Here is a 16,408-nt window from a genome sequence, read left to right as displayed (position 1 = left end):
GGAACCAGATCGGATCTGAAGGTGAAATGCGTACTTTAGGTGATGGTGGGAGGGACAGTCCTGCAGAATGTCCTGCATAAGCACATTACTTCTTTTATACACCAAGAGTGAGAGTTCGGTGGGTCAGGTATTCTTTCTCCTCCTGAAATATTCAGATAATCACTTTTAAAGTCTTTTCTCACAGTTTGAAATTTTAGAGAATGTTATATAAGCATAAAACTTTCAGAACAAGTCCTTATTCAGAGGGGTGCCTGGGTGGCTCAGTCTGTTAAGCATCTGACTCCATTTCTGCTCAGGTCATGATTTCATGATTCCTGAGTCCGAGCCCTGCATTAAACTCTGTGCTGACAATGTGGAGCCTGCTTGGGATTCTCTCTCTCTCTCTCTCTCTCTCTCTCTGCCCCTCCTCTGCTCGCTCTCTCGCTCTCTCTGTCTCTCAAAATAAATAAATAAACTTAAAAAAAATAAAAAGAACAAGTCCTTATTCTGACTTTTCTTTACCATGCCATAAGTATTGAAGTCTTATCAGACCTGGTAAGGTTCGTAATAAATTTTAAAACTTCTTTTTTCCCCCCTATGACAAGAGATAGAATTTTCTTTTTGTGCCACTTTCTATGTGTATTTGTGAAAAGATTCTTGGGTAACTTCATTACCCCATCTGTATTTTCTAAGGTAGGATTTGAATCTAACTTATGTATACTAGTTGATGTTTGCTTCTTGATTCTGTGATTAGAAACTTCTAACTCATTATTCGATATTTTCAGTTAAAAGTTGCAAAGGTCGCTGTTTTGAGAGAACATTTGGAAACTGCCGCTGTGATGTTGCTTGTGTTGACCTTGGAAACTGCTGTCTGGATTACCAGGAGACGTGTATAGAACCAGGTAAATAAAAATACGCAGGGGAAAAGATGATGTCATGGGCACTAGTCAAAGATAAAAAAAAAAAAAGTTCTGCATTTTTTAGAAATGTGATTTATTGAACTCACTTGAGGCTTTTTTTAAAAAAATTGGCCTTTGCATTTCCTTAGAGAAGAAATTTCATGTATTTTGCCTTTGTTAAACACTTTATGGATAGCAAAACTGTGCTTGTGTTTAACGTATGCCGAGAGCCTGCATAATCGAACTTGCACTTACACTTCAAAAAGTCTTCTTGAAACATACGAGTACTTTCAGTGTGGGCTCGCTAAAGCAAGAGTTCTTAGACATCCACTTCTTTTTACTGAAGTGTAGCTGACACAGAATGTCACGTTCGTTCCAGGTGTGCTTAGAAACCTGCTTAACACTTTGAAATAAAACCGTCAGAATGTGTATATTTTCTGTTCCATTCGGGTTTGTCTACATAGGACATGTTTCCTATTTAAATGGGAGTAAGCCAGTTTCAGATGAAATGTTGAGAACCCTGAAAATGGCTGGTGGAGAAAGCCAAGATCTGTATGTGAATTGTATATTAACCATGTTTGCCCATGTTTTCAAATGATGAAATTCTGTTTTCTTTAGTGAAACAATAACAGCTGTTGCTTGCATGCTTTCTGTCTGTTAGTTCAGGTCGACCCCTGTGGTGGCAGATTCTGTGAGTAACTCAGTTATGAAATAGTTCGTTGTCCCTCCTGGATCGTGTTCCAGAGGAGAACAGTTCTGTGTCTACTTCGGATGTGTTAAATTGGGACCATAACACGTCTTTTGTTGTTATTTGTTTCTAGAACACATATGGACTTGCAGCAAGTTCAGGTGTGGTGAGAAAAGATTGCCCAGAAGCCTTTGCTCCTGTTCGGATGACTGCAGGGACAAGGGTGACTGCTGTGTCAACTATAGCTCTGTGTGCCGAGGTCAGGTTCCCATGCACCCATCGGGCTCTGAAGCAGCCCGACATCCTTCTAGGTGTTAGCTGGGTTTTGCACAGGTGTCATTTTTTACATTAGGAGTCATATTTGTTGACCAACTGTCTTAGCTGAAAAAATACTTAAAAAACATCTTATTAGAGTAAAATTCAAATAAAGAAAGTATGTAATGAATCTCGTACTCATCAGTCGTTTAAGAATCACTATTTACACATGGCAAATCTTGTTCTGTCTATAGTAGTTCACTCTCCTGCTGCCACCCCTTCATGTTATTTTGATATTAGCTACATTTTTTAAATTTTTTTTTTATTTTTAAAACAAAATATTTTTAATGTTTATTTATTTTTGAGACAGAGACAGACAGAGCATGAATGGGGGAAGGTCAGAGAGAGAGGGAGACACAGAATTGAAGCAGGCTCCAGGCTCTGAGTTGTCAGCACAGAGCCTGATGCGGGGCTCGAACCCACAGACTGCGAGATCGTGACCTGAGCTGAAGTCGGACGCTCAACCGACTGAGCCACCCAGGCGCCCCGATATTAGCTACGTTTTTAATGCTGCTTTGTGGAAAGATCACTTTTTGTAGTCCTGGCTATCTTTACGTTGCAGGTTCCCTCGTAATGTAAATGAGGGCAATGTATGCCATGTGTTGAAGGAGTAGATGTGAAATTACTGCCCAAGGTTATATAGGGTATTATGTAAACTGATGCTATTGTGAGGTTTCATCCAGTTGCAGGGTTCTTTGAAACTGATAAGAGGAACTAAGACATCAAGGATTTAATACTAGAAGATGTTAGTGGATAAAAGGAGGGTTGTAAATGTTGGCTGAAAATATGAACAACTTGAAAATGGAAAAGATGCCTTTAAGTTCTCACAAATACAGTCACATGTTTGAGTCTTGCATTGTTTTTCTTCCTGATATCAACTGGCGGTTATTTTGAAACACAATAACTTACTGTATTTATTGTATTTCCCTAGAACCATGACCCATATTATGTATATATGTGTTAACATGTTTTGTTTTTGGAATCTGTCCTAAGATGTCTCACAGCATCAAGTTATTGTCACTATTCAGTATGTTCACTTTGTTTTATTTCTTGAAAATATTTTAGGAGAGAAGAGTTGGGTAGAAGAAACATGTGAGAACATTAATGAGCCAAAGTGTCCAGCAGGGTAAGATGATATTCTGAGATACTATTTCGTTAAGGTACTATTTTTTTTTCTCTTTCCAAATTGAAAAGATAAAAGTAATAATTAGTCATTGGTTCATTAAATGTTATTTTTAGTCAGGCCCTGTGGTGGGCACTTGTGGCATACGGTTGATTATGGAATGTTCCCCACTCTGGAAGCTAATGGAAAAAAGAGAGGCCACGACTATTTAGTCTTTAGTATTCATGAGGGTCGCTGGAAGTGTGTTGTCTTTCGCCTTAAGAAGAAAGGCCCTTTACTTAGTTTTGAGAATCAAACCTGTAGCAAGTTACTTTATAGCTTCCTTTTTATTTTTTATATTTTGGTTCACTTATAAATTCGGGGGATAAGCAATGTGTCTGTGAGAGAATGTTGCATAAGTTTTATAATTCATCTTTGTTCTTTTTGTCCTTAAAGTATTTTACCCAGTACCTTGTGTATACTAGGCCATCAAAAAATCTTGTGTGGAATTCAAAGGGGGAGATTTTGTGAAGATGTAACGTAAATTTTCTTTGCTCCACTTGAGATCTACTATTTCATATAATTTGACTTATTCATCTTCAGAAACATATTTTTACCTTTTTAAAGTAATGAGTTTTTTCCCAAACTATTCAACATTTTAAAGCTGTACGTTAGCTTATTTTGTTTGTGTATATAATTTAGTTTTGCTTTATAAGATGGGCGTTTTTTTTTCTTTTGGATGAAACAGTACTTTTTTTTTTGTTTTGTTTAAAAGAACAGTAATAGCAGCAGCAAAAACTAAACCCAAACCAAAAAATTCCAACAGAAGAGACTTTTTTCAAAGGGTGCGCTCCTGTGCCTTGAGCTGTCTTTTAAGTTCAAGATATCTTGGAAAATTTAGACTTAGTGAATTTTTAATCTTTCTTTTCCTTCTACATATTGATCATTACTTTTCAGTTGTAATGTTGATCCTTGTAGTGGATATGTAACTCTTCCTTTCTTTACAATAAGATCATAAGTTAGAACATGTGTTATTCTACTGGAAGTTATACCAGTTTATTTACCTGATGGCACAATAAACTGTTTATGTTTTATGTTGATTGAATACAAATAATTTTATACAGTGATGGACCATTGAGACCCTAGGCATTGGTTCTGGAATCTTCCAACTGAGCTATGATGCAAATACTAGTTAGTGGAAATCACATACCAATATATATATTTTTTTCTTCTTCCTTTTGTGTTTGCATGTGAGAGTAAGCTGAGGAGGAGGCAGAATTGAAAAAGGCAAGAAGAGTTTAGCATTTGCTCTCAAATTTTAAATTACTGAATAAGCTTTAAGTGGAAAGTTTTTTTACAGTTATCCTGCAGGGTTCAACTCCCTACAGTCTCCCAATTATCATTAGAAGTTCAAAATTTCTGAACCATGCCCATTTTGGTTTGGCCATGTAACAGTTTTCCATAGTTATTCACTTTGACTGAGCACATCATTGTACGTGGTTTTGTTTTTTTTTTTTTTGCCTCCTTTGGATTAGTGCACCACATACATCGTGTGTGTGTGTGTGTGTGCGCACATGCATGCACACGCACATGCCCTCATTGTTCATTTCTAGCTTTGGATCATTTGTTGTTTATTTATTTAAATGTAGTAAATACATCTCAAACTTCTCAACTAAATAGTAACATCTTTCAAATACAGTAAACTTAAAAACCAAATGTTATGGGGGCGCCTGGGTGGCTCAGTCGGTTGAGCGTCTGACTTTGGCTCAGGTCGTGATTTCGCTGTCTGTGAGTTTGAGCCCTGCATCGGGCTCTGTGCCAACAGCTCAGAGCCTGCAGCCTGTTTCAGATTCTGTGTCTCCCTCTCTCTCTGACTCTCCCCTGTTCATGCTCTGTCTCTCTCTGTCTCAAAAAAAAAAAAAAAAAAGGAATAAACGTTAGAAAAAAAATTTAAAAAACCACAAATATTATGTATAATTTTTGTGATATGGGGTACCATCTGTTAGATTCATGTAGACAATATCAAAAGGTGGTTGTTCAGGAAAAATCTTAATGGAAATAAAAACATAATTTAGAAAATGCTGTTGCTAACATTTATTCTCCTGGAGATTGGGAAAATATTATTACATTTTAGTAGCATTTGGTCCAGCTTTTGGAATAGCAGGAACCATGAATGATGTTCTCCATATGGTGGCTCAAAATGGTGTAAATGCTTAAAAATACTATTAGACGATATATGTGTATATATATGTGTGTGTGTGTGTGTGTGTGTGTGTGTGTGTGTGTGTGTGTATGACATATATATATATATATATATATAGTGAAATATAAAAGCATATATATGAATATAAATGTAATATCTCCTTTATAAGAATGCTTGTTGAACTTGTTAATTTACTTTAGATTACATACTGACCTCAGTGAAAAATTTTCATTTTTCATTTTTCCCTGTGCCAGGGAAAAATCTTCATTGGATGTGTATCCTCCTTCTGCTTCTTTAAACATTGTTTTTCTTCTTTCTCATTACCCAGGTTTGAAGCACCTCCTACCCTCTTATTTTCTTTGGATGGCTTCAGGGCAGAATATTTACACACTTGGGGTGGCCTTCTTCCTGTTATTAGCAGACTAAGTAAGTAACTTCGGAGTTCACTGTTGAGGTGTCACAGTTTCAGTGAGATAGACTAGGGAGGCAGTCTTTTTTTGGAAAAATACTGGCAGAATGTGTTTTACCAAACCTCTCTATGGCAAAGTAGTTGAACCTGATGATAAGGAACTAGTCTTCAATATTGTAATTACTTTGAAGCTGCCTTTTAAATACTTCTAAGATAATAGTTATACACACACACACACACACACGTGTGTACAGCATGTGTATATATACAGTTATATATAAATATATACACACGCATATAAATCTGTATGTATTAGAATTTTGGATTCCTTTTGTGGAAAAATCATTTAATAATTATTACATCTTAAAATAGAATTTCAAAAACTGAAGGTATTTCTGATATGCTTCTAGTACTGTAGACATTGAATATTTGCTAGTTATCCTATAGTACCATGTAGCATCCTTCCAATTTCTTTGCTTCACTCAAGGCCTTAATTGGATGATTATTCTGTAATCAGAATTGATTACAATTGATGCAATAGTAGAATAGTTTGCAATTATTGATGCAATAGTAGAATAGTCTTTTCTTAATATTAATGCCAGAGTTTTAAATCACATTAACCCCCAGTTATATGGGTATTACTTGTATCATCGTTACTGAAAAAGGAAAAAAAAATAGTTTATGGGTATAAAAATTAGAGAACTTTGCTCATTATCAGTGATCAATAATTAAGTAGTTCCAGTGGAACGCTAAACTGAAATGGAAGTAAATACAACTATGTTGGAGTTCTGAATTGTAAAATATTATTTATTAGGCTTGAGTGTATGAGATTAGTTTAAACATTAAAATCACTCTCAGTAAATACATGTGCACATTTATTATACTTCTTTTATGAAAAACCAAAATAATTTGGGAGTATCTTTTTAAAATTTCAGTTTTTCTAAATGTTTATTTATTTTGAGAGAGAGAGAGAGAGAGAGGGAGAGAAAGGAGAGTGTGAGCAGGGGAGGGGCAGAGAGAGAGGGAGACACAGAATCTGAAGCAGGCTCCAGGCTCTGAGCTGTCAGCACAGAGCCTGATGCGGGGCTCGAACTCATGGACTGCGAGATCATGACCTGAGCCAAAGTGGGATGCTTAACTGACTGAGCCACCCAGGTGCCCAAAATTTCAGTTTTTACTTTCTACCTAAAAGAAAATCGTTTTTGTAAATAATTATTTGACTTGGAAAAAAAAAGTCTTTAGCAAAAAGCATGCAAGAGCAGGGAAGGCTTTATTCTTACCTGTTAGGCCCATGATGGGCTTTGAAGCTTGAATCTGGCCCTTTGTTGCCATTAAAAGGAAAGTTTGTTTCAATGGCACCAAACATTGCATCCTGAGTTCAGAATTAAATAGCTGTAGCTACCCGTATGTGACGTTTAAAAGAAATCAGGGGGCGCCTGGGTGGCTCAGTCGGTTAAGCGGCTGACTTCGGCTCAGGTCACGATCTCGCGGTCTGTGAGTTCGAGCCCCGCGTCGGGCTCTGTGCTGACAGCTCAGAGCCTGGAGCCTGTTTCAGATTCTGTGTCTCCCTCTCTCCGACCCTCCCCCGTTCATGCTCTGTCTCTCTCTGTCTCAAAAATAAATAAACGTTAAAAAAAAAATTAAAAGAAATCAGTACACCATTTGCCTAAGCCCCAGCTTTGGATAATTGAGGAACATACTCTGTAATTCTGCACTGTTTGGAAGGCATTGAGATAGACACATGCCAACCTGAGGGGCATTTTTTTGGCAATGACTTATTGAGATGCTAGAATCATTAGGTTTATGTATTTTTTTTTTTTTTAATAGTAGAGGCGGGAGAAAAGGAGCATGACACCAGGGCTAAATCTGGAACAGTCTGACTTCTGTGCCTTTCTCTAACTTGAAGCCAGAAGATGCCTTTTTGTGTTTAGAGCAGTGTTGAGTATGTCCAGAGTGAGCTGATTCTGGATTTTCAGACTGAGACACTCCCACCCCAGCTACTGCTTCACTGTTGTTTTAATTTTGCAGATTTTGCTACTCGTGCAGTTTGTTTTTTCTCTCCTTTATTTTCTAATCAGTGATTCATCACTTACATATGACGCCCAGTGCTCATGCCAACAAGTGCCCTCCCTTCATGTCCATCACCCATTTAGCCCATCCCTTCACCCAACACCCCTCCAACAACCCTCAGTTTGTTCTCTGTATTTAAGAGTTTCTTATGGTTTGCCTCCCTCTCTGTTTTTATTTTATTTTTCCTTCTCTTCCCCTGTGGGCATCTGTTGAGTTTCTCAAATTCCACATATGAGTGAAATCATAGGATGCAGTTTGCTTTTTTTAAATTATCTCTTGTAATTTAGGTATGTGACCACCAAATAATATCAGACAAAGATCTAGTAGGCATCATTATTACAAATGGTCTACCTGGAACTTAATGTTTTTGATAAGTATGGGATAATTATTTCATAGACTTAATTATTTTGTTTAATATTTATCTGAGGAAAACTAACTTGAACACTGAATTTGAATCTGCAGTGTTGCTTTATAATTAACCCTAAATTTTCATATGGTTATAAATCCCTCCTGGGTTAGTTTTTTTTTAATACTATTTAGACTTACTTCGTACCAAAGCTAGATGAATTAAACAGATTATTCATTGCATTTAACAACAATCTTTGATTTTTTTCCCTTATAGAAAACTGTGGAACATATACCAGAAACATGAGACCAGTATATCCAACAAAAACTTTTCCCAATCACTACAGCATTGTCACTGTAAGCTCCACATTTCAATTTTTATATGTTCACAGAAGTGAGATGTAAATGTTACATTTTTCGAGGGAATAATTACACATCAGATCAGAAAAGAATAACTTTTTTCCAAAATGTAGTTAAGCAAGGAAACCTAGGTTTTGGTCTTTGCCTCTGCCACCAACTAGGTGTAGTTCGGGGAGGATCCCTTTCATTCTGGTCTCAATTTTTCCATCTTGAAAAGAGGTGACTGAAGACTCTAAGAACTGAGTTCTTGGTTTCCTTTCAGCTTTAAGATTCTCCAATTTTTGTGTCTTGTTTCTTCTTATGGTTTTGTAGCTTGCTTTGTTGGTACAAATCTGTCCTACACTCATGGATTCTCAACCTGTTCCAGTCATCTTGATGTATGAATTTAAGCAAGCCACTTTGCCTGACTCTAGATAGGATTACAGCCCTGTTTTTGTTTCAAAGTTTGCCAATTTAATTGGAGTCCAAGAGAAAAGTCAAATTCATTAGGTGTTAGGGTTCAAGCCAGAAAATGAATTCTTTAGCTTGTATTAATGCAAGCTCTTCTCAGACTGAACCAAAACATAGTTTGTTCTACAGAAATTCCTTACTCAGCAATGCAATGGGAAAATAGGGCACTTTTTTAGAAATTGAGGAAGCTGCCTATTAATATAGGCCCTTATCCATAGCATTCCTACTTACTTTCTCCTGTTAAATAAAGTACAAATACTATATAAAATCTTGAGTGGTTGGTTGTATTTTAAAAATCCCAAAGTTTTGTTCTTCCCTCCTTAACTCTGCCGAGTTCCCTGTAGCTTCAGTTACATGTTTCTCTTTGATGATTTTGTTTTGTGATTTTATTTAACATGAAAACAAAAAATACCTCACAACTTGCATAAAACCTGTTTTTATATTTTTTAGGGGCTTTATCCAGAATCCCATGGCATAATTGACAATAAAATGTATGATCCCAAGATGAATGCTTACTTTGCACTTAAAAGTAAAGAGAAATTTAATCCTGAGTGGTACAAAGGAGAACCAGTGAGTTGTTTGTTTGTTTTGGCTACTAAGATTTTTTTTTTTTAATTCTCTTCTATTTCTTTTTTTTTTTTTTAATTTTTTTTAACATTTATTTATTTTTGAGACAGAGAGAGACAGAGCATGAACGGGGGAGGGGCAGGGAGAGAGGGAGACACAGAATCGGAAGCAGGCTCCAGGCTCTGAGCCATCAGCCCAGAGCCCGACGCGGGGCTCGAACTCACGGACCGTGAGATCGTGACCTGAGCTGAAGTCGGACGCTTAACCGACTGAGCCACCCAGGCGCCCCAATTCTCTTCTATTTCAATCAGAGTAAACTACCAGATTCTCTGGAGCTTTTAATAACCTACTTCATTTATTGTGTCGTGACCATCCTTTTGTAAATGGAGACAGATGCTGATCATCCTGAACACAGCTTGTATCATTGCGCAATGAGAGTAGTTTATTTCATAACTGGGTTTGGGTAATTCTGAACCATTTTTCTTTTCTGCTTCATTCCACCTTCTATACACTAGGAGTGTATAGAAGTCGTCGGGGCAATCTTTTGATCCACATAACACTAATGGTTTCTGAAGGAGGTAAACTTTGACTTCATTTGCATTGGCTAACACAAAGATTCTTTCTGGCCATGATTTAGATGTGTTTCTTTGTATTTTTCAGAAATTTCCACAAAAATCCCATGGGGTCTTTTTAGATAGTCTTGATATTCTTCTTAGAAGGAAAAAGAGCACGATGGGTAATTTACAGGGTATAAATTCAAATTTTAGTGCTGACACTTAAAGCTATGTGACTTTGGGCAAATTATTCTTTCTCTGCCTCCCTTTTCTCATGTTTATACTGTAGATAATACTGTTAACCTTACGGGGTTATTGTGAGGATTATCTAAATTAATAATTGGGATGCTTAGGGAGATGCTATTTAGAACTGAAATTGGCAATAAGTGCTTAATAAATGTTAGTTACATAACAAAAATGTCAGCAAATTAAGCACATGTATATTTGGGGTTTTTTTCTTCTTTCCAGGGGGAACCCCATTAAGTAGGGGTGTGGCTCTGAAAGTTGCAGAGATTTCTGAAAACGGACTGTCTATATTTTGTAGGTTAATTTAAGTTGTAATTATTTCATTTTGCTGCTGTTCAGAGTCATATTAAGTGATTATTTTATAGTCTCGCTGCTGGAGCTCATTAACCTCAAACATAGTCTAGCACTTGAGAGAAACACACTGATGTTACATGAGTGTATACTTTGCTAAGAAGTGAACAGTTGTGTAATTTTCTGACTTGCCTTCATTCTCTTCCCCAGATTTGGATCACTGCTAAATATCAAGGCCTGAAAAGTGGTACATTTTTCTGGCCAGGATCAGACGTGGAAATTAATGGAATTTTCCCAGACATCTATAAAATATATAATAGGTAGGTATAGATGCACTTTTTCAGAATTGCTCATTTATTTATTTTTTAATCTCAGCTTCTCCTTTTTATCAAGTTCTAAGTTCTAGCATTTGCATAGTGCGTTAGCTGAAAAATGAGAATGGCCAGAATAAGAACTCTATCTCAGATAGCTTTTAGGTGGAGGGTAGGTGAGTTTTGAAGGGATGGATGGACAGTGAAACTAGACAAAGTTTTTTCTGGAGGTTTTCTAGAAAGTGCTGGTTACATGTTACGGTTTGCATTCAGATCTTTGGGCAGGAATAAAAAATGAAGGCATAGTGACTGACTCCAACTTTTTAAGAGTCACGAGCAAATGAGTTCTCCATCAGGTACCTTTTGTGAAATGTATGGTGGACACATGGGTTATTCATGTGGTAGCAATTGCTATTCTCAGATACAGGCATAATATCATCAGGTAGATGTCAGAAGCACATTTTTAAACCTAGTTGCAGCTTTCATTGGGATGCTTATGGGGACACCATTTAGAACTGTAATTGGCAATAAATGCTTAATAAATATTAGTTACATAACAAAAATGTCAGCAAATTAAACACTTGCCTTCATTCTCTTCCCCAGACCAAAGCTTCCCCAATGTGAACCTTAACTTTTGGTCCTTTATTGGGAAAACAAGTTAGAGTTTTCAAATAAAACTTTTACATTGTTTCAAACACAATTAATGCATGTAATTGCTTTAGTCTTTCAGTGTGCTTGTCAATAAGAAACACACTGATATTTTAAACTCAAACAGTGTCACAGACTATTTAATTTTGTTTATCCTTAATTTTAGTTCAGTACCATTTGAAGAAAGGATTTTAGCTGTTCTTAAGTGGTTGCAGCTTCCTAAAGATGAAAGGTATGTAGATGACTAATTTGTATGGTAACTACTCCTTTGTTTTATAGATATCACAGAATGTTTAAAAATAAGCAGCAAGAAAACTTTGCAGTTGGCTCTGGCATTTTATATCCAAATAAACTCTTTAGGGAGCTCTTATGGCTACCATTTTGAAGAACTCCAAATCTGCAAATTATTTCTCAGAAAGATTAGAAATGTTACCCCAGTGTTGTAGACTTTTTAATCACTATCAATTGTTAAATTATTCTTTCCATTCTGTTTTACAATGTGTTTATAAAATATTACATTTTGATGCTGTTTGATTTAGACCACACTTTTACACTCTGTATTTAGAAGAACCAGATTCTTCAGGTCATTCATATGGACCAGTCAGCAGTGAGGTAAGTACCATTTTATCAGTGATTACTTCATGAAACCTGGTGTCATGTAACTAAACCTGCTTTGAAGCAGGTTTCTAGACCATTCTAGCAAGATTCCATGATTCTGGGAAGAGTAGTAAGCACAATTTTAACTAAACCAAAGGATGCACTCTAGTAAAAATAACAGTAGTCTTGTCTATACTTTCCACAGTGCTCAGTTGAACTGATGGTAAATTAAATTCCATATTCTCATTTCCAAAGCCTTTATCCACTACATTTATCCCTACATTGGCTTAAAAACTAAGGGTCTTTGGAAGTTTTGTAAATGGGTAAGACTCCAATTTTCTTTTTTTTTTCTTTCTTTCTTTTTTTTTTAAAATCTTGACTTATTTTATTCTGTGTTTGAGAAACAAGAGTGTGGGTGGCAAAGGTTCAGGTAGCCAGGGTTCTGGCCTGTCCATAGACTGGTTTCTTTTTTTTCTTTTTTTTTTAGTTCTTGTTTTGATGTTTATTTGTTTATTTATTTATTTATTTATTTTGAGAGAGAGAGGCAGAGTACAAACAAGGGAGGGGGGCAGAGAGAGGGAGACACTGAATCCGAAGCAGGCTCCACGCTCTGAGCCGTCAGCACAGAGCCCAACGTGGGGCTTGAACTCATGAACTGTGAGATCATGACCTGAGCCGAAGTTGGACGCTTAACTGACTGAGCCACCCAGGCACCCCTAAGTTTTGTTTTTTTTTTCTTAATTCAAGTTAGTTAACATACAGTGTAGCCTTGGCTTCAGAGGTAGAACCCAGTGATTCCTCTCTTACATATGGCATCCAGTGCTCAATTTTCTATGTAAATAGAGGAGAATTAGTCAAATAACACAAGAAGCCTACTATGATCTCTCCACCTTAGGAGATCTAGCTCTGACTTCTGAGATCATGCTTACAACAGAGCTTGGGCATTAAAGAATAGGAGATTTTGTCAACACTATAGAAAATTTCAAATAACCATGGTTTTATTGAACAGTTACTAGGAAGTTAGAGATGGGGAAATGGCTCATGTACTAAGGCTGTCAACATGAGATCTTACTTGACCTGACACCCTTTTAGGAACTTAGCCCACCCCTGGCTAGGTTTGTAATCGGTATAGTGCTTTGAAAGATCAAATACTGCTTTCAGTTTTTGTGCGGCCATAGAATTTTTATATCTTGGAGCAGAGGAAGCATTGGAACAGAAAACGATTTGAGCTTCTTTCCTTGTACTTCTAAGCTGACTTCCCTTATGCCGTATATTTTATCTGTGACCCAAGATCTGAAAAGAAACAGGGAGTAAGGATCTAGGAATATTGGTGGTCATGGTGAAAGGAAGAAGAGGTATAGCCAGGGTCCCTAATCTCAGAATCCTTGTTATCTTTTCCCCCATATGACTGTAAGAGATAAAAGACTAGGAATAGCTAGAATTTCACCCTAGTCTGCATAGTTTGTGAGCCTCAAAATCTCTTTAGCACAGAGTCCAGACCAGAGCCTATCCTAACATGTCTATTAGCTCCTAACATCTCCAGCAGCTCTGATATAGTTAGTAATTCCGTGTGCCCTTGCTTTGCTCTTTAGAGGTGGGGTAAGGAAGACACATGGTCAATAAGGTGACTGGGTCATAATTGGTGACAGGGAAAAGTTTTGTGTCAGTGTTATCTTGGTTTGACAATTGACCAGATGCTAGTGTAATTTTTATTCTTTCACTAAATTCACTGACACAACTCATGTCTAGGTCAGTCTGGCTATAAGGAAGTCTGAGGATCATTTTGTAATTGTTTGGTTATCAGCTCATATAAATTATGAAATCGGTGCTGCCTTTTCTAATTTCACTGAAGATTTTCCAAAGGACTGTTTTTGTGATTCATCTTCATTCAAGATTGAGCCCCTTGCTTTTTGTATCATAGTCACCAGCTTGTAAACTCTGTTAAATTCTAATATTACTGGCACATCAAAACCCACTTGATTTTAATACTTAAAAACTCCAACTTGCATTACTTGGGTGGCTTTGAATGAAAGACCATATTGAAGGAGGTTGTTTCATTATTACAGTGGAATAAATTGACTATAGAGATAAGACTGATTTGATACATTACAGAAAGCACATGTAGAGCTGCAAAGAATTTTCCTGGTTTTGCAAGGAGAGCCGAAAAGAGAAATGTCAAAAGCAAGTTACTAAAACTATTTGCTAGTCTGTCCTCGTGATAGATGTGTGCAAAATACATGCAGTTTGCAAGGAAATAATGGGTTCCTAGGAATTCTAATTTAAAACATTTTTGTCAATGTTTATTTTTGAGAGAGAGAGACACACACAGAGTGTGAGTGGGGATGGGCAGAGAGAGGGAGACACAGAATTGGAAGCAGGCTCTAAGCTCTGAGCTGTCAACACAGAGCCCGATATGGGGCTGGAACCTACGAACCGTGAGATCATGACCTGAGCCAAAGTTGGAGGCTTAACTGACTGAGCCACCAAGGCACACCCTAGGAGTTCTAGTTTTAAAAATCAAACATAATGAACTATAAAGCATTTCATGAATAATTTTAACATTTTTGGCAATTTAGACGATCAGGTCGGCTAGTGACATTTCCAGTACTTAGGATTGAGCATGTACGGGATTTGGGCCCTTCTTTTTATTCATGGGCATTGTCTTACCTGGCTTGTCTTAGCCTAATGCAAATCATATGTAGTTCATCATAGTAGTTGCATCCACTGAACTTTTCCTTTATGAACAGAGATAGCTTTATATAGAAATAGCCGTTAATATGGAATCCATCACATGAAATTGCTTCCTTTTCTTAGGTCATCAGAGCTTTGCAGAGGGTTGACAACATGGTTGGCATGCTGATGGACGGTTTAAAGGAGCTGAACTTGCATCAGTGCCTGAACCTCATCCTTGTTTCAGATCATGGTAACCTGAATTTTCATCATTTACCCTTCAGGTTAAATGGTGCCCCAAAAAAGGGTTCCTTGACTGGTTATTGTTTCATTATTTCTTCTGATTGTTATAGTTAATTCTTTTTTTTTTTTTAATGTAGTTTGTTGTGGAAAATGTTTAGGAAAAAATTATATAAAATATAAAGTACAAGTAAAGCACAGAATTCACAGCTATCAATGATAATGCACCCATTTCCTGATTTGAGGAAGGTTTGTACCAGGAATTTTGAAAAGTTAAAAAAATTTTTTAATGTTTAATTTTGGTAAATGTAGTGTAATAATTTTAGATTTAATACATTATTATGTACGTCTTCTATTTAGCATAAAAATCTGATTTTAGAAGCAGTAGGTGTTAATTTTAGCACTATGTTAATTTCACTTTTTACTTATTTGGCCTTTAGAACATGTTTGTGTAACAGCCTTGAGAGTGCAGAGGCAATGAATGTACAAGAAAATAGAAAACACGCCCTTTTCGTTTTTTTTTCTTGTTGTTATTGTTTGTGTCAGAAATAATTGCTAAAAGCTATTTCTAGAAATAGCTGTAAGAAGTTTTGTTCCAAAGAAAATGCAGTTCTGGAATGAGACTGAGAATTTTATAATACCAGTTACTATTCTAGGTGATCTTATGAAAACAACTAAGCTTTGCTATTTGGTCTGAAGCTATGATATTCCTCCTCACCTACCTAAATTAGAAGAAACAATAAAGTAATTGTGGATGAAGGGGAAAAGATTTTTTTTTAAGTGAAATGGTGGATACAGCTGAAGTTCTGTGTCTTACCTACTAGATGTTTAACTCACATGAGCACTGAGCACATATTTATTGAATTAAATTCTGGAAGTGAAGGAAATTCTCTTCTATGTGTGAAATTCTTTATTGAAGTTGTAACATGTTTGGGAATTTTTTCTCCTAGGCATGGAACAAGGCAGTTGCAAGAAATATGTGTATCTGAATAAATATTTGGGAGACGTTAAAAATATTAAAATTGTATATGGACCTGCCGCTCGCTTGAGACCCTCTGATGTCCCGGATAAGTACTTTTCATGTAAGTATATATGGACGCTAACTTTGAGTGTGATTACATTCTGAATACATTCCTCTAAATTATTGTATCTCCACACTAAAGGGCATCAAGTTAATTTCCTTTGCATGATTAATCTCCAATGCAGGTCTTCTGCACCCAAAGGGATTTTATTCAAGACATAGATCTAACCACTTATTTTTGTTTTTTGTTGCTAAGCATATTATGTGTGTGTGCTCAGTACATTTTTATGTCGTAGTGTGTGTTTTACTTGTATTGGGTTCGAGATTACTTGTACTAAAAATAAAAAGAAAAACAAAAAACAAAACAAAACTTAAAAGAAAAGTTCATCTGCATTTATTCAAGTTTCATTAATGACATTCCATTAAAATAACTTAGAGCTGTT

The 16,408-nt window shown here is 36.4% G+C and overlaps 1 protein-coding gene across 1 annotated transcript in view; it reads left to right on the top strand.

Annotated features, from left to right (window-relative positions):
• Nucleotides 1–16,408, top strand: part of ENPP1 (ectonucleotide pyrophosphatase/phosphodiesterase 1) — a 71,720-nt gene that overhangs the window by 32,502 nt on the left and 22,810 nt on the right. The window contains exons 3-13 of the mRNA XM_047102919.1: nucleotides 765–881; nucleotides 1,700–1,825; nucleotides 2,947–3,007; nucleotides 5,515–5,612; nucleotides 8,288–8,367; nucleotides 9,271–9,390; nucleotides 10,689–10,798; nucleotides 11,604–11,669; nucleotides 11,977–12,049; nucleotides 14,849–14,957; nucleotides 15,895–16,026. Coding sequence (XP_046958875.1) covers nucleotides 765–881; nucleotides 1,700–1,825; nucleotides 2,947–3,007; nucleotides 5,515–5,612; nucleotides 8,288–8,367; nucleotides 9,271–9,390; nucleotides 10,689–10,798; nucleotides 11,604–11,669; nucleotides 11,977–12,049; nucleotides 14,849–14,957; nucleotides 15,895–16,026 — 1,092 coding nt within the window. The remainder of the gene's footprint in view (nucleotides 1–764; nucleotides 882–1,699; nucleotides 1,826–2,946; nucleotides 3,008–5,514; nucleotides 5,613–8,287; nucleotides 8,368–9,270; nucleotides 9,391–10,688; nucleotides 10,799–11,603; nucleotides 11,670–11,976; nucleotides 12,050–14,848; nucleotides 14,958–15,894; nucleotides 16,027–16,408) is intronic.

This window comes from Lynx rufus, unplaced genomic scaffold (genome assembly GCF_022079265.1).
Source record: "Lynx rufus isolate CCGP_SWC_20201006 ecotype Redwood Valley unplaced genomic scaffold, mLynRuf1.p SCAF_6, whole genome shotgun sequence".
In the NCBI taxonomy this organism is placed as follows: Eukaryota; Metazoa; Chordata; class Mammalia; order Carnivora; family Felidae; genus Lynx; species Lynx rufus.
This window is presented reverse-complemented; position numbering and strand designations above follow the sequence as displayed.